Here is a 27,244-nt window from a genome sequence, read left to right as displayed (position 1 = left end):
TATTCTCTTATTTGACATTGCTTCTGAGCCCATGCATGAGGCGCACTGGCACACATCCAACAGCAATATTTCCTAGTCGAGCCAATTAGAAACCGGGTTAGTACATAAGGCCATAGCTACCTCAGTCCCTGCCTCATTAGGATCATGGCAAGTTTAGCATATATGGGTGCTGCATGGGACTGGTACACAGTAGCGGGGTACTGTGCATAGTGGAGCATCTGCACAGCGGGCCACAGTCTATTCTGAGTTGTGTTAAAACCTATCCGATTCATGTCTCTATCAAATTGGTTTTATTCACTGGTCGCTGTCTGATTTTGGGGGTTGCCCCAAACCTACATTCTCCCCTTCTTATTTTTTTAGTCTGTTTCGTGCTTTTATTGACTGCCCCCAAATCAATGTGTCTGCCCTATCTGGTTTTTAAGCCTAACTCTAACCTTCATGTCGATTCACTCAGTGTGCTTTTTGGCTACCATGGCCTGCTTTTCCAGCCGATTCTCTAATTTTATAACGCAGTCCCGCCTGCTATTAAGAGCACTGCAGGCTTGCTTTGCAGATGTGACCTTCCAGGTTGCCTCACCACGAGTTGAGTGTTCTAGTTCTCCAGGGTGCCCTAATTTGCCCTTTGAGCAAGTTCTCAGATGGTAAATGACACGGTTACTTTTAAGCATTTTTACAGTTGATAGGGAATGGATAAATACCGATTACATTTTGGCATACTCTAGACAAGAGGTACGTGTTACCTGAATATCTGCCGGAATCATTTGGTTCTCCATGTCGCAGATTGAAAAAGGGTCCTTTAGAGACAGGAAAATACTGAGTGGCAGAGAGGAGATGTTCTTCAAAATTAGAGGTTCATACTTCGGAATTAACTCATGACCTGGTAACTGAAGAAGCACAAAACAAAGGTGTGAACACTAAATAAAAAGAAGTAAAACATACGTCAAATAGAAACACGTAGGTAACATTAAAACTAGCAACTAATCTGAGGTCAGAGGTGACCAAGTTAGACAGGATGAAAAGCAGCAACAAGAAGTGAGTGAACAGATGCTGGAAAAGGCGAAGTTGACAGCAAAAAGAATGGCACCGCTACAAGAGGGTTGTGAGGTAAAGATTAAAAGTCAAAGCAAAGGAGAAACTGGAACACCTTTAACCCATGAACTGAGACCCTTCAGGCAAGAGGACCATTCCAAGATCAGATATCTTTGAGAATCTTCCATGGAAAACTGAAAGGAATCTCCCAGTCATTTCGATTTCCTGGACTGAACCATTTTTAAAGTAACGTTCTTGTTAGCTGAATATATCAGCGACTAACGTTTTGAAGAAAAAAAAAAAGAAAAAAAACACTGAAATTCACTAGTATAGCCTTAGAACCTGCCGTAGCGGGCTCTACAGGCCATTAAAGGCTAAATATATTTTGCCCCCTCCGCCATGCACTGCTTATGACCCGACATACTACATCGCTTATGACATAACTTATGACATCACTGATGACATCATCCAACAAGTGCGCAAGTTATTTTTGTATTTGTTTTAATATATATTTTTTTATATAATTTACAATGTGGCAGGTAACTACCATATTACTTTTCTACCTAATTTTGTACAGGCTGCGTCCAGCTAATGGGTTAAAGTGTTTACAAGACGCATGCGCTCCTAATGCATCTTAGGTGCGTAGTGGTCTTGAACATGTTATTAATATTTGAAGCGAAGATTAACTCTCTGTGCAAGTGACAGTTGATGACTTGAGTTCAGCATGTTCCGCACAAGTTTTTTTGACTCTGCAGAAAAAGTTTCCAAAGGGGCAGATATTGTATGTAATACATTAAGTATTGTAAACGGCCGTTTTAAAGGAGAGGGGGGCCAGGTAGAGCCTCACCCTGAGCCTGATTAGGGCCAGGAGACCCCTTCCCCAGGACCCTATGTATTTTAAAAGAGAGGGGGGAGCCAAGTGGCCACCCTCCCGAGCCTTATTAGTCCCTGGGGACCCCATCTCCAAAGGTCTTTTAAAATAAATAAATAAATATGCACTAACACCCTAGCTGAGCTTTTAAAAGGCCCTGGGGACACCTCCCCCACCCCAGGGCCACTACTTCAGTTTAAGGGGAGGGGGACTATGCAGCCCCCTCCATCCTAAGCCTTTTAAAGGCCCTGGGGACCCCACGGCTCAGGGGTTGTTCTTTTTTTTTTTTTAAAGGAGGAGGGGGGTGCACAGCCTCCTCACGAGCCTCTTCCGGCCCCGGGGACCCCATCCCTCAGGGTCCCTATTTTTAAAGGTCCGTGCCCCACACCCATGTAGGGCACTCACCACACACTTACTGGGTGCCCTGGGGGGAGCCCCAGGGTACCTAGGTCCCCAGCCAGTTCCCCACATGCAACAGAAGCCAGCATTCCTCCTACCCGCGGGATCAGCTACATATGCTGCTCCCTCAGGTGGAGCAATCTCTTGATAAATTTCTTTGCCCACATCAATGTGGACAGGGAAACAGATCAAAAGTCTGCTCCCAGTCGTCAGGAGCATTTTCACAGCTTCCACTCAAAAGGAGCAGACTTTGTGTTTGCTCCAGCGTTACAGGAGATAAAAAAGTTCTGCGTGAGTGCAGGCAAGGAAACCGCTATGTGTTGGGGAATAGCACCCAGGAAATAGCTAGTGTGCCGGCCCTGGGGAATAGGATGCCAGGGGCCATTGAAGGCTCGGGGGATGAGGCTCGGTGGCCCGACCCTTTATTACTGTAATCAGCCCGTGGCCTATGGAGGGTTGGGGAGGGGGGCATTGTGGCTCCCCATCTCTTTCATGCAGATTGTGGTCCCAAGGTTAGGCTTCCCGGGGCCTTTAATGGTTCGGGGAGGGGGGCCACGTGGCCCCCATTCCTCTTTTGAATTAGTCTCTGGGGGTCGGCTCTCCGGGGCCTATAATTCAACAATGCAGCCCCAGCTGCTTTTTTTTTGGCTGCAATTTCTTTTTGGTCCCCAGAGGGTAAGGGGAACCCTTCTGGCCCACTGGGTCTAAGGGGGCAGGGTATCTGTGCCCTGCACCCTTATATTTTTTTTCCAATTAACACTTCAAAATAGCTCCTTAGGCAAATCAGTACGCTCATATTTTTTTATATCTGGGTTTGAGAGACTCTTGCGAGAGGCCCTCTAACTCAATCGTTCAGATAGCTATATTTTTTAACCTTAATTTCTCAAAAACTACTGAACGGGTTTACACCAAATTACAAAAAGCACAATCTGTGTACCAAGATCTAGCTTCCTCCCAAAGTTAGTGTAATTCCAGTCAACAGTTTTGACTGTAGCTCCACCTAAAGAATTCTATGGAAAATAAAAAGGGATTCTGCATTTTGGGACTTCTTTTTTTTCCTCGGCCCCCGCTTGATGGATCACCGGGAAACTTTCCATGCACAAACTACTCAAAACGTTGCACCTCTTTGGAAAGTTTTGTGGAGGTTAGTCAAACAGTGCCAAAGTTATTAGCAACACACACAAAAAATCCTATGGAATAGCTGCCCTAACTATAACTACCTAGTGACGACTGCCAATGGGTTTTTATTATATATATATATATATATATATATACATATATATATATATATATACATATACACACACACATATACATACATACATATATCTCCACTGAAAAAAACAAATGTTTAAGGGACGTTATAGTTAAGTAAAAATGTCAGTTAAAACATACTGCTGTGCTCTAAAACTGCAGGTCAGGAAGTGTACTTTTGTAAAAACAAAATTAATGGGACAGGGAGTAACTAAACAACAGCATGGGTGTGGGCTGCGGGCGTTCAAGCAGGTTCGGTTGAGCAGTAGGGCTGTAGCTGTCAATGGGGTGCAGCTTCTCCATTTGGAGCGCTGGCACTAGGCGTCGGAGGGGAGGGTCTCAGACGCACATGAGGCCATGGGCCGGGAGGGTCTTAGATGCATCTGAGGCCATGAGCCTGGAAGGGCAGTACAGGTGTGTCAGGCCTTCACGGTGAGGATTCGTCCTCTTGCAATATTTCCCATAACTGTGTATGCATGGTGCTTCAGGATGCTGCTATACACTTTTTCGAGGGTGTTGTGCCTCTTTATAGTGAAGATTGGTACTTTCGTCCTCTCCCCAGCGTAGTAGCGCACTATACCATTGGGTAAATGTAGGGGACTAGGGGCTCTCCACTGCAGTGTGAGGGTGCATTTGGCCAGTCAGAAGACCATGTTAGTTAAGCAAGCTCGGACTAGCTGATTCTTCCCTTGCTTGTGAATCCTCACAGCAGTTGCTGCCCATGTGTTCAAGTGAGGGAGTTCAGTGACCGTAGCAGGGGTATCGTGGACGGCATGCCAAAAGTATGCCAGGGTGGGACAGGACCAGATCATGTGCTGGAGATCCATCGCATTGGACTCACATATGGGGCAAGTGAGGTGGGATGTGGGGAATATGCGGTTGAGTTTGGACGGTGTTTAGGTAGGCTTGCTCTATGTAGCACCAAGTATAGTATGTTTTGGGAATCTTACATTACAAGATATAACCTGTGAGAATTCAGGTGCCACTGTCCACTCTGAGTCATGAATGGAGTGTCTTATGTCTTCCTCTCACTTCTGTCAAAGGGGTGTTAGAGTAATTCCTATATGTTCCCGGATGGCCTTATTTAGCCATGTCATCAAAAGTCACCAGACACCCATGCTGTAAAGGATGTGTATGACATCATTGAGGGGTGGGGGGGCTCATCAATCATGTGTCACAAGTGTCAACATGTGGCCAGTAGTTGGCCATGGATGAGGAATTAGCCAGCGGGGATGCCTTAGTCTTGCTGCAGCTGGCTGAATGATGGTAAGTACCAGTCTTGAAACAGGCCGCACACTGTGTCAATTGACTTGTCATGCCAGGCGGTTAAGTCCCCGGCAGTGAAAAACCTAGGGAATCCTGGCAGGCCGTGAAGGGGAATGTTGGGTACAAACAGTAGTACATGGCACGTCAACTTGAAAATTCGTATGAGACATCTTCAGTCTACCCAGAAGTGTAGAGGCCATGAGCCATCTCCACCCCAGACTGGACCGACCACTGCTGCTGCCTACACTTTACCATCACCGCACCCAGTAGCCACATTCGCGCCCCCAAGATCCTCCACAGGAAATGGAACGAAATAACCAACGGGCAACTTATCACAACTCTCGCCAAATCCCCACAGCCGCCCTCCGATGACGCCAACACCTCAGCGCGCAATCTCAACGCATGGATCACCAAATGCGCCGACACTCTAGGATGACATCAGCTAAACGCATACCAAAGAAAGCCAGCTGGTTCACCACCGAACTCCAAGAATCGAAATGCACCAACAGGTGCCTAGAGAAAAAATGGAGGAATAGCCAAACCAGCAAAGATCTCGCCTCCTTCAGAGCCGCAAGTGCCAACCAACTCTGACACGTCAAAAACGCAAGAAAGAACGCACTCTGGGAACACATCAACTCCTCCACACACACAACACAAAGGACCTTTTCTCAGTCATAACCGAATTCACAAATCCCCCCTCGAAAGCCACCAGCATCCGCCTACCTAAACACCGTCCAAACTCAACCGCAAGACCTCTGCAATAAACGTGCCACCTTTTTCCACTGCAAGATCCAAGACATCTACAACAGCTTCGTCCTGGAAAACCAACCCAGCACCAGAACCTACGAACAACCCACACCTCCAGAATCCATCCAGACCATAAAGAGCTGGTCCACTCTCACCACGGAGGAAACAGAAAGCATCATGAACAGCACCTACTCCAGAGCCCCCACAGACTCTTTCCCACACCACATCTACGTCAGAGCCAGCACATCCATTGCCCCGAGCTCTGGAACACGATAAACCATTCCATCAACACTCGCACCTTTCCCAAGGACTGGAAACAGGTCAAAGTATGCTCCCTCTTGAGAAACCCTCGGCCGACCCATCAGAACTAAATAACTTCTGGCCCATCTCGCTGCTACCATACCCAGCCAAAGTACTGGAGAAAAGCATCAACACACAACTACGAAATTTCATCGAATTCAACAACACTCTGGACAGCTCCCAGTCCGGTTTCTGCAGCAACCACAGCACAAAGACAGCTTTTGTTTCAGCCACCGACAACATCCGATCACTTCTAGACCGTGGCCACACTGCATCACTCATACTTCTCGACCTCTCAGCGGCCTTCGCCATGGTCTACCACAGAACACTATGCACCAGAATCCACAATGTCGGAATCCACAGAGCAGCCCTGAAATGGATCCACTCCTTCCCCTCCGGAAGGACTCAGAGGGTCAGGCTCCCTCCCTACACATCGAAACTCACAGGAGTCAGCTGCGGAGTTCCCCAAGGATCCTCTCTGAGTCCAACTCTTTTCAACATATACATGACCCCACTCGCAGCCATCATCAGAAGCAATGGAATGGACATTGTGTCATACGCCGATGACACACACTTCATCATTTCCGTCACCGAAGACCCGGACACAGCCAAAAGTAATTACCACACAGGAATGGAAGCCGCCGCCACCTAGATGAGAGAAAGCTGTCTCAAGCTCAACTCTGACAAGACACAGCTCATCATTTTCACCACCTTAGCATGGGATGGTGGTCCACATCTCTCAGCACCCTGTCTTTACCGACAGAGCACGCGTGCAACCTAGGCATCATCCTCAACTCCTCCCTATCTATGACCAGACAGGTAAACTCAGTCACCTCCTCCTGCTGGCACAGCCTCCGCAAACTCTGGAAATGTTTCAAATGGATCCCAGCAGACTGCCGCAGGACAGTCACCCACACCTAAGTCACAAGCAAGCTTGACTACAGCAATGCTCTCTACGCCGGCACCACGACAAGAAACATCAAAAAGCTGCAACTCATCCAGAACGCCGCCGCCAGACTTGTCCTTTTAAACTCACATGTGATGAGTGAACAAACAGCATGAAGTTCCGGGTCCACAACCTCAAGTGAATCCTGGTTCCTTGTGTTGTTTTCCAGTAAAAGTCAAGCTCTCATAGCAGCATGATTGGTGCAAGCAGCAGCACCAGGAATTGTTTTGTATTTCCTTACCGCAACCACCCGGACTAGTGGCACCACGATTCTTGCGACCCTGTGGCTAGTAACAATCAGAGTCTGCCAACAGCAGAAGGCATAGCGGGAGGACGTCACTGTTCAGAAAAAGGGTTTGAAGGGCATTTGCATCACCAGTACAGAGTGATTGTCAAGGACGCTCAACATAAAAGAGATAACAGTGCTCTTACCCAATTAACATACACCAATGCACACACTCAGCTCTGGTTTCTACAAGGTTTCTACCTTAACAAAACGTTGCCTAATCTGTGTATGATTAAAGCATGCATGCATGCATGCATGCATGCGATGAAATGGCAGTGTTCATTTGGTAACGATATAGCAGATAGAGACATAATCTAGTTGCAGGTTCCTTACCTTAGAATTTCCTCCAGGTGTCAGACTGGATCCAGAGTTTTTCTTCGAGGAGTACTCCTGAGCACCATCTGCCAACTCCGCAGGCGTCGTTCGTGTCATGACCGCAGCGATGGCATCGCAGTCATATATAGGCGCCACGCCGGAGCGCTGACATCCGTTTCTTTTCACAACTTTCCACGTCAGTAACACAGAGCCATGAAGAACACGGAGAATGGTGTGCCAAAACTAGGGCCCTTAAAGGGAAGTTCCTATCCCTAGAAATCAGTTCGCAGAGCGGGAAGGATGGGTAGGTTGGTAAGGAATCTGCAACTAGAATATGTCTCTACCAGATATATCGTTACTGAAGGTAAGAAATTTGTTCGTCTGACAGAGACTTCTAGTTGCAGATTCTTTACCTTAGAATAGATACTCGAGCAATACCATCCCCGGGGGTGGGTTGCAAACTAAGATCACACAAAAAAGTCCTACAGGACCCAACGGCCAAAGTAGCCGTCTCTGCGGACCTGATATCCAGGCAGTAATGTTTAGTGAATGTGTGCAGGGATGCACACGTCACTGCCTGGGAGATATCCAGGACTGGAACGCGACATGCTTACTCTGTGGTAGCAGCAGTTGCTCTGGTGGACCGAGCATGCAAACCCTCAGGGGGTTGCTTTTTCGCCAAAGCGTAGCACATCTTGATGCAGAGGACTACCCAGCGCCAGATGTTCCGCTTCTGTACTGCCCTCCCTTTCTTCGCACCCACATAACCCACAAAGAGTTGATCATCGTGCAGAAAGGGGATCAACACATTTGTTGATACGCCACGTCACAAATTTGCACCAACAGGCCTATTCCGTTTTGGTGGAGGGTGCGCCTGGTTGGCAAGATAACATCACAGACATCGGGCAGATGGTCGAAAGCTGTCAACTGCCGCTGCTCAATCTCCATGCAGCGTGGCGGAGACGGGACAGGTTAGGGTGAAGGACGGTCCCCTGCTGCGACAGAAGATCCTCCCGAAGGGGCAGTCTGATCGAAGAATTGATGTCCATGCTCAATAGTTCGGGATACCAGACTCTTCTTGCCCAGTCTGGAGCTACCAGGATTACTTGGGCACGACCGTGCCCGATCTTCTGCAGAACTCTGGGCAGAAGTGGTATTGGCAGGAAGGCATAAAGGAGACCTAAGTTCTACATGGGACGAAAAGTGTTGCAGAGCGAGTGCTGCCTTGGAATCTCCAATGCGCAAAACATCTGACATTGTGCGTTCTCTGTGGAGGCAAACAGATCTAACCAAGGCTCTCCCCACTGCTGAAAGAGACCTTGGCGCCACCTCCATATGGAGTCTCCATTTGTGATTGACTATACATTGACAGGTGAGCTAGTCTGCTATGGCGTTCAGAGAGCCTGTTAGATGTTGAACCACCAGGGAAATGCCCTGGCACTCCAGACATGTCCAGAAACAAAGAGCCTCCTGACAGAGGGTCCACGACCTCACTCTGCCCTGCTTGTCGCAGTACCAAATGGCGGTGGTGTTGTCAGTGAACACCTGCACCACTTTCCCTCTGAGAGAGGGAAGGAATGCTTTCAATGCAAGTCGGATTACCCAGAGCTCCAAAAGATTGATGTGGACCCCGGACTCCACCGAAGACCAGAGGCCTCTGTTCTCTGCCTCTCCCATGTGGCTGCCCTATCCCAGGAGTGATGCATCTGTTACTCCTGTGAGATCTGGTAGGGGAAGGGAGAGAGATCTGCCGCTAACGCTATCTGGATTCGACAGCCATCACTGCAGATCTAGTGCAGTGCCCTCTGAGATCTGGACCATGTTGGAGTGATTCCCCTGATGCTGTGCCCACTGGAACTTCAGGTCCCACTACAGAGCTCACATATGCCATCTGGCACGTTGAACCAACAGGATGCAGGAGGCCATGGGGCCCAGCAGCCTCAGTCATTCTCACCAAAATCCAGGATAGAGGCTGAAAAATCTGAATCATAGCCCATAGTGCTCACTTCTCGGGAGTATAACCCCGAAACTGCACTGTGTCTAGAACAGCTCTGATGAAAGGGAGCATCTAGGAGGGAGTCAGGTGTGATTTTGGCACGTTTATAGTGAACACCAGCGAATGCAGGAGGTTCACCGTAGTCTGGAGGTAGGAGACGACAGCCTGTGGCATGTTCGTTCGCCTTCAACAGCCAGTCGTCGAGGTAGGGGAAGACTGAAACGCCTAACCTGTGCAGATGAGCTGCAACCACTACAATCACTTTCGTGAACACCCGAGGGACGCTGGTAAGGCAGAAGGGGACCACGGTGAACTGAAAGTGCTTGTGACCTACCACAAATCGCAAATAACATCTATGGCCCGGCAGGACGGGAATGTGGAAATAGGCGTCCTGCAAATCCAACGCTACCATCCAGTCTCCTGGGTCCAGGGCAGAAAGGACCTGAGCTAGAGTTAGCATTTTGAACTTCTCCTTCTTGAGGAAGAGATTGAGGGTCCGGAGATCTAAGATAGGGTGAAAGCCCTTGTCCTTTTTGGGCTCCAGAAAGTAGCAGGAATAACAACCACAGCCTACTTCTGAGACAGGGACCCTCTCTATGGCTCCCTTGGCCTTGACTTCCTCGCAGAGAAACCCCAAATGATTCTCCGACAGATGATCAAATGATGGTGGGATGGTCGGAGGGGAAGTCTTGAAGAAAAGGGAGTAGTCCCTTTGGACAATTTGCAACACCCACCTGTCTGTGGTGATGGATTCCCAGTGGATCAGGTAATGGTGAATCCTGCTGTCAACTGGTCCAGGATGTTCCAACGAACTAGGAAGGATTGAAGGCAGTGCGGGGGCGGGTTGGACTGAGTGGACTGCTGGCTCCCTGATCCACGAGTACCTGGGATACCACGTCCGCGCGGAGGCTGTAAAGCATGTGCAGGTCAGTGGCCGGGTGGAAAGGAATGCGGCTGGCTGCCCTTTCCATGTAGGAAAGTACAATTTTTTTGGCATGGTTATCCCCCACTTTTTGCCTGCTGTCAGTGTGTTTTGACTGTGTTTACTGGGATCCTACTAACCAGGACCCCAGTGCCTACTCCCTCCTAAATGTGGTTGTCTAGGACCTTGTACACCCCACAATTGGCACACTGGTGCCCCCATGTAAGTCCCAAGTATATGGTGCTTAGGTACCCAGGGCATTGGGGCACCAGGGGTACCCCATGGGCTGCAGCATGTAATGTGCCACCCATAGGAGCCTATGCAAAATGTGTCTGCAGGCCTGCCATTGCAGTCTGCGTGAAAAGGTGCACGCACCCTTTTACTACAGGTCACTACACCAGGTTAATGTAAGTCGATCCTATGGTGGGCCCTCCTAGCCCAGAGGGCAGGGTGCAGGTCCTTGTGTGTGAGGGCATCCCTGCATGAGCAGAGGTGCCCCTATGAACTCCAGCTCTATTGTATTGGGCTTCGTAAGTGCCGGGATACCATTTTACCTGTGTACTGGATTCTACCTGTGTCCAACTACATAATGGTAACTCCGAACCTGGGCATGTTTGGTATCAAACATGTCAGAATCATACCCCAATACTGTTTCCAGTATTGGTTGTATGATTCCATGCACTCTGGGTGTCTCCTTAGAGGACCCTCCAGTATTGCTCCTACCAGTCTTCAAGGGTTTTGCAAGCAGCCCATGCTGCTGCCACCCTCCAGACGGGTTTCTGCCCTCCTGCTGCTTGACCAGCTCAAGCAGGGGAAGGAAGAACAAAGGACTTCCTGTGGGAGAGAGAGGCAAGACGCTTTCCCCATGGAAATAGGTGTGAGGTGGCTTGGAAGGGGTAGTCTCCCCAAGCCACTGGTATGCTTTGAAGGTCACATTTAGTGCCCTCCTTGCAAAAACTGGTTTGCACCAGTCCAGGGACCCCGAGTCCCTGCTCTGGTGCAAACCTGGACAAAGGAAAGAGGAGTGACACTCCCCTGTCCATCACCAACCCAGGGGTGGTGTCCAGAGCTCCTCCTGGCGGCTACTTGATTCTACCATCTTGAATCTAAGAAGTGCAGAGGCCACTGGGAGCATCTGAGTGGCAGGTCAGGCAGGTGACATCACAGCCCCCTCCTGATAGGTAGACAGCTTGCAGGTGAACAAACCCCCTTTTAGGGCTATTTGGGGTCTCCCTCTTGGGTGGGTCCTCAGATTCGACGTACAAGATTTTCAGCAGGACTCCTCTGCATTGTTTACTTCATCTTCTGGCCTCTTAGATTGCAACTGGACCCTCCAGGAACTGACAACCTGCAACTTCTGCAACAACTATGTTCTGCAGCATTGTATCTTCGGTTCCTTCCAGCAACATTTCCCTGGCTGTGCATCTTATGAGGGCAGGGAGTCTTCAGTCTGCACAAGAAGTAAGAAGGAATATCCCTTGGAGTGAAGGAGTCACTCCCCCGCATCTGCAGGCACCAACCAAATGCAACGATGACTGGCTGTGTGGATCTTCTCTTCTCCAGAGCTGCGTAGATCCTACATCACAGGTGGTGGTCTGGAGTGGTCCCCTTGGTCCTCTCAACCAGCTGTCCAACTTGGAAGGTGGTAAGCCCTTGCCTCTCCTTGCAGGACAGTGCCTCTATGTACAGCGACTCTTGCAGCTCCCAAGGCTTGTTTGCTCCTCCTTCAAGGGATATTCAGGGACCGTGAAGCCTCAGCCCCCAGCACTTCTTCCTGTAATGCACAGTCTCCTGCCTGCTGCTCCAGCGATGTGGGACACTTCTTCAGGTGTTTCTGATTCAGCCTCCCTGAGACTCCTGTGCCTATTGCCAGTGGGATACTTGTGGGGGCTGCCTCCTCTTCTTGTGACTCTCCCAGCTGCTGAGGGTCACCTCGGACTTCTCTACTTAGGTCAAGACCCCTGGGCCTTGCTGGTACTCTTCAGCCTTGCAAACCTTCTTTTTTGTATTAGGCATTTGCCAAGGCTTGTTGGTGGTTTTCCAGCACCACTGACCGACTGCATCACGACTGCCGATGTGGGACATCAGTTCTGGAACTCTTCTGCTCTGTGCTGCACTGCTGACCTTCTCTTCGGCCACCGTCGACCTGGTCCTGCATCCATAGAAGGCTCCTGCCACAACTGGACACTCCATCTCGAACTGATCTTGGTCCCCTTCCACTGCAGGTCCTCTTCTGTCAGGATCCACCTTTGGGTTCTTCCAGCCTTGGTTGGGTCTTGCACAATTTTATTCCAAAGTCCTCCTGTTGGGTTTGGGGAAAACGAGGTACTTACCTTTCCTCTCCTGGTCGCCAGGGGGCACCCTAGTACTTACCTTTTGGTTTTCCTAGTTCATCCAGCTCCCTTCTCTTTATTCCACCTCCTTGGGTGGGCGACTGCTTTTCACATTCCACTTTCTTAGTATATGATTTGGTCCCCACACCAGGGCCCTTACTATTTGCTACTGCTTTTACTAATGCCTATTGCTTTCTATGCTATTTACTAATTTGTAACGTGTACATAATAGTGAGTTTTCCTACCTTCAGTTGGGTTATTGCCTATACAGTATTTTAGTAATTGTGTGACTATAATATCCATTTTTGTAGCACTGTGTGGTTCATTCATGTGTGTAAGTATTGTGTGACTATAGTGCATTGCATAAGCTCTGCATGTCTCCTAGATAAGTCTTGGCTGCACATCCACAGCTACCGCTAGAGAGCCCTGGCTTCCTAGACACTGCCTACACTTCAATAATATGGGATACCTAAACCTGGTATAGAGTGATAACACCGTAGGTGTCCAACACACACCAGACCAGCTTCCTACATTACATAGCCACAAAAGGGGTGCAATGCAGACTGTGGGAGGCAAGGAATAGTTACGATGCCAAGGGATCAAGCAGCAGCCCGGGAATCCTTAAAGCGCTTGAGTGCTGAGTCTGCTTTGTCTCCGAAGAGACAGGTGCCATCAATGGGTATGTCCATTAGAGACTGCCGGACATCCCCTGTAAAGCCAGACGTTCTCAACCAGGAGTGTCACCTCAAGGTCATTGTTGATGCAACCGATCTACCTAGTGAGTCGGTCGTATCCAGTCCACAACTAATCATTAACTTTGCTGCATCTCTCCCATCAGTAACAGCTTGGGAGAGAACTGCCCCGGCCTCCTCTGGGACTCGAGGCAGCACCTGCGTCACCGTATCACAGAGAGTATGAGAGTATCAGCCCAAAAGGCATGCAGTGTTCATGGACCGCAGCGTTAGACTGGCAGAAGAAAACATTTTCTTCCCAAAGTCATCCAGTCTTTTTTGATTCCCTAGCCCGGGGAGTGGAAGAGAATGCGCCAGAAGAAGAGGAAGCGTGGATCACAAGGCTCTCAGGCATAGGATGTTGAGTCAGGAATTTTGGGTCGGTAGGTGCAGGCCAATGGCATGGGCAACCATCCTATTCACAGGAGCCCCATGTGCTGTGTTTGGACCAGGTACCCAGTAGGACGTCTGTAAGGGCTTCATTAAACGGAAGGAGGGGTTCCGAACTAGAAGCTCCAGGATGAAGCATCTGTCAGGAGGTTCGTCCTGAACTCCACAGAAGGAAGCTCGGGGCTAAAATCTCAGCAGCCCTTCTTACCACCATGGAGTATGAAGTTCCCTCCTCCATAGCCACAGCAGGGGGAGAAAGCATGCCAGTGTCAGGAGAGGTATCTAGTCCGCTACATTGCCCAAACCCTGAACCTAGTCCATGTCAGGGTCAAGCTGATATTCTAAAGGATCCAGCGACCCCTCTACACTATCCCCATAACCCTACCCATAGAGAAGGGTCTCTATCTTCCCTGGGCCCAGGACAGCCCATGGAAAACAGAATTGGCATTGAGCGACGCCAGTCTGGTTCTGGGTCGTTGGGGATAAGTATAGGATCGACGTTGATTCAGATCTGGAGGTGTCCCTGGAGCCAAGGCTGAAGCCGCCAGCGTGGAACCCGAGGGGGCCCTCACCAACAATCCTGGGCCCGAAAGCACCAAGGATGGGTTGGTCTGCCCAAAGATGAGGTGCATGGGAGAAGTCTTTCAACTGGGCAGGGGTGTCACCGGCTCCCGGAAAGTCGGGGAGGCACTGAGCCGACCCAGACGCAGGCTCCGAAGGCGGAAGCCCAGAGTGCTGACGTTGTTTCCGTGTGAAGTCGAAGAACATTTGGCCTTCTTCGACTTCTTTTTCTTATAACCCAATCGTCCAGAGGACTTGGACGAAGAGGAGTGGTGATGACTTTGTGAGAGGTCTCATGACCTTTCTCTCGAACGAGACCGGGAGTAATGTGGAGTCAGGTGCCGGGCCGCCATGAGGTTCAGGGACCGCTCCCTCAAAGCCTTCAGGTTCATAGCCTGACACCCGAAGCATGACTTCAGGTCCTGGTCGCGCTCCAGACACCAAAGACAGATGAGATGCGGATCAGTCACTGACATCATTCTGTGACAGGAGTCACAGGGTTTAAAACGGGTCATCCAGGACATCCCTTGATGCATCCAAAGCTCATCAAAAAGTATTAGACAAAAGTGTTGCAGTTGGTTAAAAAATGACTAGCGGTAGCTCTTGTCTCGGATCTGCGCATAGGCTGGCGCAGAAAGAAAAGAACTGACAGCATGCCGGGGTGGCGTCTGTATACAACTGTGATGTCATCACGGCAATCATGATGTCAACGACACCCACAGAGTTTACCAATTCATACAGTGCAAACATTTTTCACGGCATACAGAGCTGTGTTTTTGTGATTCTGACCCCTTGTACCTGCTTTAGGTTCTGCCCGCAGAAAGTAATGTGTCACCTTCCTTATTTTGTCCCTCATGTTATTGAGTATATGGTCTTCTGGGTGATGGTGTGTGAAAGAAGAATACTTTGATAACTAACCTCCAGTAGTTTTGGTCAATATTCCCAATATTAAATGTCTCATGTTTCCCTCGTCTTTATTGCTTGATTTTGATCAGGAGAAAGTGTCACTTAGAGTCAATCAATCAATCAATCAAAAAATGTATAGAGCGCGCTACTCACCCCCGAGGGTCTCAAGGAACTGGGGGGAGAGGAAGGAAGGGTTACTGTTTGAATAGTCATGTCTTTAGTTTTTTCCTGAAGAGCCGGAGGCCCTGGGTCTTGCAGAGGTTGGTGGGGAGGGAGTTCCAGAGGAGAAGGATCTGCCTCCTATGGTGGTGCGTTTGATGCGGGGATTGTGGCAAGTGCGAGGTCGGCAGATCGGAGGTGGCGGATGGGAGTGTGGAAGTTCACTCTTTGGTTGAGGTAGGCTGGGCCGACGTTGTGGAGGGATTTGTACGCGTCAATGAGGATTTTGAAGGTGAACCTCTTGTCGATGGGGAGCCAGTGAATGGATTTGATGTGTGGTGAGATGTGTTCATGGTGAGGGAGATCTAGGATGAGGCGTGCGGCTGTGTTTTGGATTCTCTGGATATTGCGTTTGAGTTTGACTGTGATGCCGGCGTAGAGGGCGTTACCGTATTCTAGCCTGCTGCTGAGTGCGTGGGTGACGGTCTTTCTGGTCTCTATGGGAATCCATTCAAAGGTTTTTTTCAGCGTGCAGTGTTTTGAAACAGGAGGAGGTGACAGCGTTGATTTGTTGGGTCATGGAGAGGGAGGGATCCAGGATGATGCAGAGGTTGCGTGCGTGGTTTGCGGGGGTAGGGGCGGGGCCTAGGGTGGTGGGCCACCAGGAGTTGACCCATATGGTTTTGTTGGGGCCAAAAATTATTATTTTGGTTTTGTTGGAGTTAAGTTTGAGGTGGTTGGTGGTCATCCAGGTGGCGATGTCGAGGAGTGCAGCGTGGAGGTTGGTTTTGGCGGTAGTAGGGTTGCACGTGTGAGGGAGATAAGTTGGGTGTCGTCTGCGTATGAGAGTATTGTGATTCCATGTGGTTGGAGGATGTTGGCAAGTGGGGTCATGTAAACGTTGAAGAGGGTGGGGCAGAGGGAGGATCCCTGGGGGACACCGCAGATGGTTTTGGTAGCAGTGGATTGGAAAGGAGGGAGGTGGACTTTTTGGGTTCTATCGGTGAGGAAGGAGGTGAGCCAGTCTAGGGCTTTGTGTCGAATCCCTGCATTGTGGAGGCGTGTGCGGAGTGTGTGATGGCAGACTGTGTCAAAGGCCGCGGAGAGGTCTAGGAGGATGACTGCGATGGTCTCACCCTTATCGACTCTGGTTCTGATGTTGTCCGTGCATGTGATGAGGGCGGTTTCCGTGCTGTGGTTCTTGCGGAAACCGGACTGGGAGGGGTTGAGTGTGTTGTTTTCCTCTAGGAAGTGGGATAAGCGTGTGTTTACTAGTTTTTCCGTGACCTTGGCGGGGAAAGGGAGGAGAGAGATGGGGCGGTAGAGTGGTTGAAATGTTACTCATAATAACACTGTAATTATGGAAATGTCACTCAAAGCAATCTGAAACCTTGGCAGCTATGTACCCAGGCAGCTCTTATCCCATTACCATTCCTAAAGGCTGAGGCTCCAAGTACATTAGTTCAAAAGTTAATTCTTTTCGTTTTTAGCAGTGAGGTATAGCGTTTTTCAACACTTTGAGTCGACCTTTGAACAGGCTTCCTGGAAGGAGTTTCAAAACACTGGCCCTGGTGTCTACTGCAAGCAGAATCCTTGCTGTTATCAAACCTTTACTTCCCAACACTATAGTGCACCAGCCGTCCACCCAAAAATAGCACACAACGTTTTTACAGGTTATTCATTGGTAGCGTATTCACGGCAGAATTCAAAAGAAGAAAAACTCTTTTAAGTTCATTCCTTTCTTGTCATAAAAATGGAGCGAGGGATGTTGGTACCTTCATTTTATGATCTACTATGTACGCTGTAATCTTTGTCTAATGTAAAAGAGACACCTTATGCTGCCAGAGATTGTGCGGGTCATTTTGGTGGAAAAGACAAAAGTGACAAGAAAAGCTTCCTCATTTTTCTTGCTCGGTATGGCAGCCATATTGCAAGCTTTGAACGTGCCTCCGACGTTTTTAGTATTTTTCACTGCTTGCTTCGGCATTCTTTCACATGGAAGGATCATACGTACTTTATTTGCTTCCTGGTAGTGGGCATGGCAGTTCTGAGGACCACAATGGCCTAATTCTCAAAGTCCTTATTGTAAAAGCCTGGAATCTGTGTCTGTGGGTTTTTTCTACATTTGGAGAGTATTTTTGGACTTTCTTTGATTCACATTGTATGCAGCGCTGGAATAGATACAATAATAATTTTCCAATAGCATTTGCCCAGATGCAGTTTCATGCCGACTCTCCAGCAGGTTGACAACGGACATCTGTAAGCATGGTGGAATTATGAACTTGCATATAAAACTTTTTGCCTTGTCGAGAACCCCCTTGCCCTAGAAGGCCGTTCTCAAAGCCTTTCTTAGATTTTCACTCACTGAGCACTTCAAAATATAGATTAGTCCTAGGTAAGTATGCATGCTTCAAAACTACAGTGGAACGTTTGTAATTGTCCATACAAATACAATTTTGTAGGTTTCAGAACATTTTCAATGGCCATAGGCCAACTCTCCTCCGGGAAAACAATTGTTCACACATAAACTTACAATAGTGTTCAATACATCATGATGGCATATTCATCCACAACTGTATGTGAGTGTGGAAGGTAAAATTTAACAAATCCTAATTGTATCAGAATGTGGAATTTAGGACTATGGTGGGATTTTCAAATTTTGTACACCTGAAAGTCCTATTTAGGTGCACGAATCCCTCTATGACTATTGCCCAATATATGTAACCAGCATCTTCAAAAGAGTCTACAAACTATCGAGAGTGCCATGGAAGAGACATTTTGTGTACCTATCTGGTACGCCCTAGAAAGGCACCAGATTGAGAAAGAGAATAGCCCATGTGAGGTTGTGCATCATCTGCCTGTATAACTGTACTTGATACTAGGTGAACAAGATGGTGCCAGTGCAAACAATGCTGAGGTGATTGATTCACTTGGAAGTTTAGAAATCTTAACAGCAAGGATTTTACACTTTAATAATGGTACAGTTTCTGTCTAAACTCAAACAACCCTAAAAAGAGTCCAATTTATGAACTCCGAATTAAACAGAAGTAGATTAAAATGGTTATAGAGGGATGCAAACACATGAATTTCAGGAAAATATCTCTACGAAGTATACCGGACCCCCAGTCCTAAGGTCTTTTAAAAAATGAGTAAGTTGTTTGTAAGCACTACGTAGATTACTACGTCCTATATGTAATGCAAGAGTTCTGATGGGATTTGGTGTAACAAGTCAACTTTTTGAGTATTTTAATCTACAACCCATTCCCAGAGTGTGGAACAATACTCAAATGGAAGCAGTCAAAATAAGGAGGAAAAAAAAAAAGCAAATGGCCAACCAAGCACTCGGCCTTCTTCGGCCTTTACTAAAATGTGGGCATATTTTCACACTCAAAAGCACTTACGAACGGAGGTGTCAAATGTAGTTTTTTCCACAGTAACTTTAGGTACCTCTTATTTAAGCATATGGGCGAATACTGACCACAATGCAATCTCTCTTTCTATAATGCAAGCATTTAAAAAACCCACTAAACCGAATTTAAGATGCAACCATAATGAACCGAGGATAAAAATGGAATAGGAGAAGTTTGTTTGGTTAGTTTTAATTACTGTTTGCATAAACGCATTCAGTATAGGGGATTCCATGACAGCTCATCTGAATATTAATAGTCTGCCTGAACTTGATCTGGAATACTTTCCAAGCCTCAAGGTTTTTACCTGCTCTGAGCAGTCGTCAAAGATACAATTGTACTTTCTTTCATTGAATATGGTCAGTAATTTCAAAGTACTTGTTGGGTAATTGTCTTGACAAATACAGTTGACAAAAGTTGATTTAGGTATTGAGAGACTATTTTCAGGTATATTGACATCCTCGGATACTTGACTGCAGTGCCCTATTTCAAGTAAATTATTGTCTGCATGTGACGAGCAAGGCAAAATTATACATCTTTAGTGTTCAATTTAGTAAAATATCGACTTTTTATGTTTTAAACAATACAATAAGTAAAATGTGCAAATAATATTAATTCAGTCAATCTGAATCTAAGAGGAATTTAGGAATCGAGGTGGTGTAGGCTCAAAAATCTACAACAGTTCCTTAGTTCTTAAGAACAGGCATGTTTTCTTGGCTTAAATCTGAAAAAAACTGTAAATCATTAACTGGATTAATTAATTGATTTGAAATTAGAGCGCCCTAACCTAACCGCATGTGGATTCTTTCCAACTCACACTGCCAGTGAATGTATTTACAGTATGATAATAAATTAACTTTTTTCGAAAAAGTTTTTTTTCGAAAAAGTAGTAGTGCCAGTACTATCAGCAAAACGCTAGCTCGAACAAAGAATGTTCCTGGGATCCGTACACAAAGTTGCCTCTCAACATATGCCCTTTATCAAAATGCTAACTATGAAGTGGTGACCAGAAAATACGGAGGTCTAAATATTAAAAGGTGGAACAGAATCTATGATGTTTTATAACAATTAATGTACCTGAATGAACTCTGGGCATTCAGGTATGTTTTTAACACTTTTTGAACATATTTATGAGAGCTAGCTGAATAATTTTAGATCATACTTTAAAATAAAAAAACACCACAAAAGTAAATATTTAATACATGTAATAATAAATGCAGCAATAAGTGTTAGGGAGTAGGACAGAAGAACAGTAATTTGCTGTTAGAACGTGTGCATAATTTTCCATAGTAGCTTAAAATACCCCAAGGTGACAATATGTTTCAAAGCGAAGCAGCCAGGGCTTTTCTCTATAGATCAACAAAGGCATTCTGTTTATGGGATAGCTCAGCAAGACATCGAGGAGGTTTAAGGGAAGCAGGTTATTTTCAGAGTCTTGATCCAGGCAAAACCGCACATGCACTGCTGAAATCCACGATGCTGCTTGGAAAATGTATACCCTACAGGTAAACACTGAAATGGCAGTACAAAGATAGTATTTCATTGCCAAGGGCCACCACATTGGCCCTTATAACTCAAGGAAACATTGGTTGTCATACATTGGGGTTGGAAGCTAAAGAAAGTCCTATTTTGGAAGAATCTTACTTTGATTATGGCAAAATTAGAAATTAATTACTCCACACAGCACAGAATTAACTTGGACGATTTGGCAACACTGAATAAACGGGTCACAATAATTCCCTCCCTGGTTGCAACGTATTTAAAATAACAATTCCCTCACTGGTTGCAACTTTTCAAGACAATAAAAACAATTAACAATGCACTCGTTTAACGGATGAAAAATGAGCACGAGCATCAATCCTGGATGCGATATGGACATGCCCAGTGATCCTCACAAATGCCATAAATTGGCAACCAAGCTTTGTGGGATGGATGGCCCTGGTGGCTGGACCAGGAGAGCACTTAACTGGGGAAGAAGAGCGAACAGTGGCAAAAGGGTTAACACACACAGATCTAGACAGGCTGAAGGGCAGAAATACAGCTCTTCAGAGGGACTGCAGAATTCTAAAGTCCTGAATACGAGTAGGCTAGTAAGAAATGAGCCATTTACAATGCCTGGTAAATACTAATACCCCAGGCTATGGGTTTTAACGGGGAAGGTAAATACCTCATATTCTGATTTTCCAATTGCATAAAGCACACATTTATGACACATTGCTGTTTACCATATAGAATAGCGCATTTGCTTGAGTTTTCGCACACTTTTTCAAAGATACCATGTGGTAGGTTTGACCTGCAAACATTTGTCAGGGGAAAATTGCAGGGATGCACTGTTTACTGTAAAGCTCCGAATTCTGATCCTAGCACAAACAGGTTTGTGCAGGCACTGGAATTTACAATGGAATTTTTAATCGGGACCCATGTCCGTAAATTAAGTCTTGAATGGCGGCTAGTCAAAGTAGATGCACCAAGCACAACGGTTTTCTGTGAAGGAAAAGTTCGATTGGTTTAACACAGCGTATTTTGATACACAAAAAAATATCAGCCTTTTTTTTCTCGTGAGAATTAGGTAAGAGCAGTCAGCCTCCTGGAGGCAGAAGAGTGCTCTGAGCTCATTTGTTATGCAACATTGGTGCAGTTATACCAGTGGCGGCTGGCTTGCACTTACGGTGGGTGGGTACAATAATAGTTGAAAAAAAAAAAATGCCACTTGCCTCACAGTATCCTCCTCTTCCTCGTCTCTCCTGGAACCCCAAAGCGGGACCCAGGAAACTGCCCTTACCAATCCTGGAGCTGCTCTCGTACTGTTAAACAGCATGAGAGAAGCAACAGGACTGAAGGGAGCGGCAGCTCTCAGCACTCTTAAAAGCGCTGGAGGCCAAGGCTTTGTCTAACCCAGCTGTCTTAAGACAAGTGGGTCAGAGAAGTTTAAAGTGTGCATGTCAGGCTGGCCATAGCAAGACAGCCGGCCAAAGGTCATGCGCACTTTAAACAAAAGTGCATAACTCCCTGCTGCTGCCACTCAGCAGCAACTGCCCCACTCCGTCCCCACACTCGGTTCAGAACGGGGTGCTGAAAAATAAAATGGTAATAAATAACTTTATTAACATTTTGTTTTTCAGGTCTGGGGGCATTTGTCCAGCGGGGTAATGCTCCTCTGCTCTTGTGTAGGGGCCGCCCCTGAGTAACACATCTTTCCAGCTTACCACTGCCACTTGATGACCCCGATTATGAGTGGGTCTCTGTTTTCCGATGGCTGCACAAGGGTCGGTGTAGTATTTACAGCATCCAATAATTGCCAGGTGCCTCACCTTTTGTTAAATTTCAACAGGTCAAAGCTGTCGTAATCTAACAAAACAAACCTGTATTTAATGTAACATGCAGATTTTGGTGCAGTAAGCATCAAAGTCTACACATTATTTCACAAAAGCACGGAACTGGCGCCATTTATTGCACTCAAATACTGCCGAATTTTGTCAGATGCAATAAATATTACATCTACTCCTCTGGGCCACTCACAATCAAGGCCTATATATATGTGTGTGAGTGTATATACACATATACCCCACCTCCCCACCCGCCTCAAGTATTACTAAAAATGGAGATAGGAAAAATAGCTTTTATGCAGAATCCTAAGAGAATGTAATTAAACTCAATCTTTTCACGCTATGAGGCTAAATGAGAAAATTACCCAATTTTACAGGGTGAGCACAAACTTTCCTTCCATACTCCTCCCTTGTGTTTATTTGTTCTGTGGCTGCCTGTGACAAACGCATAGGGACAATCTCCGCATGCAGCAGCTTAGCCATGCTTTTCCTAGCTTGGTTGCACACCCCTTTCAGACAACCCCCAACAACCTCAAAATGGATGGCAGGAGTGCGCATATCAGGGGAAGCAGGCTACTTTCACTCTCCGGTTAAGCCACTTATGGGGTGGGGAGGGGTCTTTATATATCTGATAATATTTGATGTCTTCAGCAGTTGTAAGCCTCAGCAGCTGGACACTTGCATAGTACTGCTGCACCTGCTCCTAAGTTAATTCTCCTAAAAGTCCAGCTATGGGGTGATCCCAAAGTTTCAGCACCACGTGATGTATAGCCTTGGTGCTGTTGGATAATCAGGTGAGCAGCCAGTTTAGGTTATATTGGTCGATACACTTGGATCACCTTTAAGTTAATCTATTAACATGCCCATTAAACCTACATGAAAGTGGCTATGTTTGCTAAGTTAACTGGTTTAAGCATCTGGACATCTAGCCTGCTACTTGTCTGTAGCCTTTAGTTCCTGCTTGTTGTAGCCTGATCCAGTTGTCGCTGATTGACCAAGTGAGACAGCTGCCGCCCGGGTCTTCCCACCAAAAGAATCCCCATCCTTCCCAGGACCTACTTGATGTAGACCACAGCACAAGTGTGCGGTGGGTAAACACAGTCAGTGCATCTCTGGCACGGCTATGGCAGGAGTATCTGTGGCCATCCGTGACTGAACTGCCCCAGTGCCACAACCCATGGCCCTAGTGCCCCGGCAGATACACCATCGCCAAGCTCTACACCCTCAACCCTGGATGCTGAAACAAACACTTCCACAGCCCCGACCCACGCTCCAGGGTAGGACATTTTACTTGCACCCATTGCCACTTCACCTGCCACAGCACACATACCAGCCCACCGGCCAGCCTCACCCCAAACACACCACATACACTACCTGAACAAAAACACAAACTTGCATGTGCCCTTCTCAACATACACTCAGTATGCAAACACACCACTGAGATTTGGGACCTCATCTCCACGCTCACAGTAGATGTCCTCTTCCTCACTGAAACCTGGCTCAAACCCACTTCTGCACCCAACATTGCCCCCGCAATACCCGAAGGATACAAGATCACCCACTATGACTGCATCAACAAACCTGGCAGATGGATGACCATCATTCACACAGAATCCATCCAATGCACTACCATTAACTATGACATCACCCCAGCATTGGAACACCTCAGCTTCAAACTCCAGACAGCAAAATCTCCATCAGGGGCACTCCCCTCTACTGTCCTCCAGTGCCACAACCAGCCTTTGGCAACTTTATCACCGACTTCATCAACCCCTTGCTATAGACTCCAGCACCTACATTTTCCTCAGCAACCTCAACTTCCACCTTGACGATCACAATCAACACTACCAACCTCCTTGACAGCATGAACAACATCAGAATCACCCAACTTGTCTATGATCTCACTCACACTGCAGGCCACATGCTAGACCACATCTTCATCTCCAGTGACCACATCAGTTACAGCCACACCACAGAATCACTAAGACAGACCCTTCCATCGTCCGCTTCAACTCCACCAGCTCACTGACCTCCTTCCCTCGTCTGCCCAAAGCACCCCCCCCCCCCACTGCAACTGGAGCAAAACCTCAAAGGACACATGATTCAAGGCTCTCAACACCACCCACCCCCCATCTCCTCCAAGAACTTAGACTGGAACATCAGAAACTTCAACAACTGGACCATCAACTTTGCCAATACCTTCCCTCCCACTGGCAACACCAATAGAAGGTCCAACATGCATGCTAGCTAGTACACTGAAGACCTCAGAACTGCCAAACAACACTGTTAACAACTGGAAAGGAGATAACGTACCACCAGAGACATAACAGACAAGACCGTCTTAGTATACACGTCAACCTCTACCACAAACAGTTGAGAGAATCAAAGAAAATGGCTTGAGCTTTACGCATCGAATCAAGCTCCAGTAACAGCTAAGAATTCCTTAACACAATCAAAGTTCTCCAACCCTCTCAGCTACAACAAAAATTACCCCCTTACAGGAACTCTGCGACAACCTTGCAAACTTCTTGCACGCTAAGATCGCCAACATCTACAGAATCTTCACACCCCTGCCCAAGGCCACCAACTTCTTTAAGCAACACAATGACCTGCTACCATCACAGACATCTGACTAACTGAAAGGAGGCAACTCGCCCCACTTGACACTGCCTCATCACGATTTCAGTCTACTCAGAGGCCCCAACCGACCTGTGCCCTCACCACATTTTCAAACTAGGCAAAGCCAGAAGCAACCACATACTCACCACCTTGTTCAGTACCTCAATTGCCCTGGCCACTTTCCTTGAGGAATGGAAACAGACAGAAATCAGAACCGTACAAAAGAAATAATTGTCAGATCCCAGCAATCTCAACAACTACCAACCAACCTCAGTGTTTCCCATTCCCAGCCAAAGTATTAGAAAAAGCCATTAACCATCAACTCTCCTCACATCTGGAACTGAACCTCCTACCTGAATCCTCCCAATACGGGTTCAGCAGCAACTACAACACTGAGACAGCCCTCATTACAGCTACTGAGTACATCCAAAATCTACTCGATCAAGTAGAGATTGTGGCTCTGATCCTCCTAGACCTCTTGGCAGCATTCAATACAGTCTCCCACCACAGACTTATCACAAGACTACACAACATAGGCATCCAAGGAGCCACTGCAGGAGGCTGGGCAGGTTTGTGATGGGTGCCTAATGTACTTACACCTTATACCACGGCCAGTTATCCCTTATTAGTGAAATGTAGACAGTCTAGAAACCAGGTTCTCTAGGGGTAGTGTGGAAGAGCAGCCAAGGCCTAACTAGGAGACATGCAAAGCTCATGCAGTACCACTATAGTCACATAATACTCACACACATGAAAGAAAATACTCAGTGTTACAAAAATAAAAGGTACTTTACTTTGGTGACACAAATGCCAAAAATAAGATAGGGACTATACTCCCTTAGGAGGCAAGTAATACACAAACTATATACACTAGTATGTAGAAATAACTGTAAAAACATTTAGAAAACAGTTCAAACAGTGAAAATCACAATAGTTAGAAATGGGCCGGGTTGCTAAAACCATATACTAAGAAAGTGGAATGCGAAAGTTGGTTTTCCACCTAGGCAAGTGTAGTGTGTAGAGGGGCGCTGGAAGTATTAGAAAACACCAAAGGTAAGTAATAGAACCCACCCCAGAGCCCAGGAAAGCAGGAGTAAATCACAATAGCTTTCCTAGAACACACAAGAACCCGAGAAAGATGATTATGCAAAAACCAGAAGATACTGCAAGACACCAATGATGGATTCCTGGACCTGAAGACCTGGGGAAAGAGGGGACCAAGTCAATGACGCACTGAAGAGTCTAGGGAGAACAGGAGCCCCTGCTGACCTGGATAAAGGTGCAAAAGAAGAAACACCGATGAAGAACAACAGTCAGTACTGCACCCAAGAGGATTGACGCGGGTTTCTGGTTGGCGCAGATGATGTCCCACACTGGATGGATGACTGCAGTTTGGTTTGCGTCGTTTGATTCCGCCAACAAGCCTTGGCACACGCAAAGCTTGCGGTTAGAGGAAAATGGCACTACCCGGGACCAGGAGGCACCTGGGGGACTCTATCCAGGAGGCGTAGTCAGAGGAGGCTCTCCGAAGACCAGGCAGTGTGCACAGGAGTCCCACAGCACGGGGACAAAGAAGGTGCAAAAGGAGGCCCACGCAGCACTGCACAAAGGGATCCCACCCCACATGAGAACCAATCGGGAAGCTGTGCATCATAGGAAGAAGTGCTGGGGGGCAGATGCTGCACAGTGCACGAAGAACTTTGTGGAAGGATGCCAACAAGCCTTGGCAACTGCAAAACACGGGGGTACTGTCTTGCATGGGGAGGCAAGCTCTTACCTCCACCAAAGTTGGACAGTTGGACGTCAGGACCACTTCAGTCCACCACCTGTGATGCTGGATCCATGCACTTCTTCAGGAGAGGGGACCCACACCACCGCTCGTCGCTGCAGAGGGGTGCCTGCTGAAGCAGAAAAGTGATTCCTTCACTTCAAGGGAGATTCCTTCATTCTTCTGGTGCAGGCTGAAGACAAGCAGTACTCACAGGATGCATGACCTGGAAACAGTTGCAGCTGCTGGCATAAGCTGAAGATACAATGTTGCAGAAGTCATCTTTGCTTCTTGTTGCAGTTTGTAGAGTTCCTGCATGGTCTAGATGCAGGTTCTTCGGTAAGAAGGTGAAGTAAAGGATGCAGAGGAATCCTGCTGAAGTCTTGCAATCAAAATCTGAAGAACCACCTAAGAAAGAGACCCTAAATAGCCCTGAAAGGGGGATTAGTCAGCTACACAGGTAAGCACCGATCTGTTAAGGGCTCTGATGTCACCTGCTGGCACTGGCAACTCAGATGCTCCCAGAGTTCCCTGCCAACTTGGAATCCAAGATGGCAAAACCCAGGGACCCACCCTATGGAGGCTCTCTCAGCACCACCCTGGGTTGGTGATGGACAGGGGAGTGGTCACTCCCCTTTCCTTTGTCCAGTTTCGCATCAGAGCAGTGACTGGGGGGCCCCTGAACCAGTGTAGACTGGATTATGCAACGAGGG

At 47.3% G+C, this 27,244-nt stretch overlaps 1 protein-coding gene across 2 annotated transcripts in view; it reads right to left on the bottom strand.

The window, feature by feature from the left end:
* HYDIN (HYDIN axonemal central pair apparatus protein) overlaps window positions 1-27,244 on the bottom strand; it is a 2,122,366-nt gene that overhangs the window by 1,274,662 nt on the left and 820,460 nt on the right. For both annotated transcript variants that reach the window (XM_069217473.1, XM_069217472.1), the window contains one exon: window positions 741-884. In XM_069217473.1, the coding sequence (XP_069073574.1) occupies window positions 741-884 (144 nt within the window). The remainder of the gene's footprint in view (window positions 1-740; window positions 885-27,244) is intronic.

This window comes from Pleurodeles waltl, chromosome 12, assembly GCF_031143425.1.
Source record: "Pleurodeles waltl isolate 20211129_DDA chromosome 12, aPleWal1.hap1.20221129, whole genome shotgun sequence".
Classification (NCBI taxonomy): domain Eukaryota; kingdom Metazoa; phylum Chordata; class Amphibia; order Caudata; family Salamandridae; genus Pleurodeles; species Pleurodeles waltl.
Note: the sequence above shows the minus strand (reverse complement) of the source record. Positions and strands in the feature narration are given on the sequence as shown.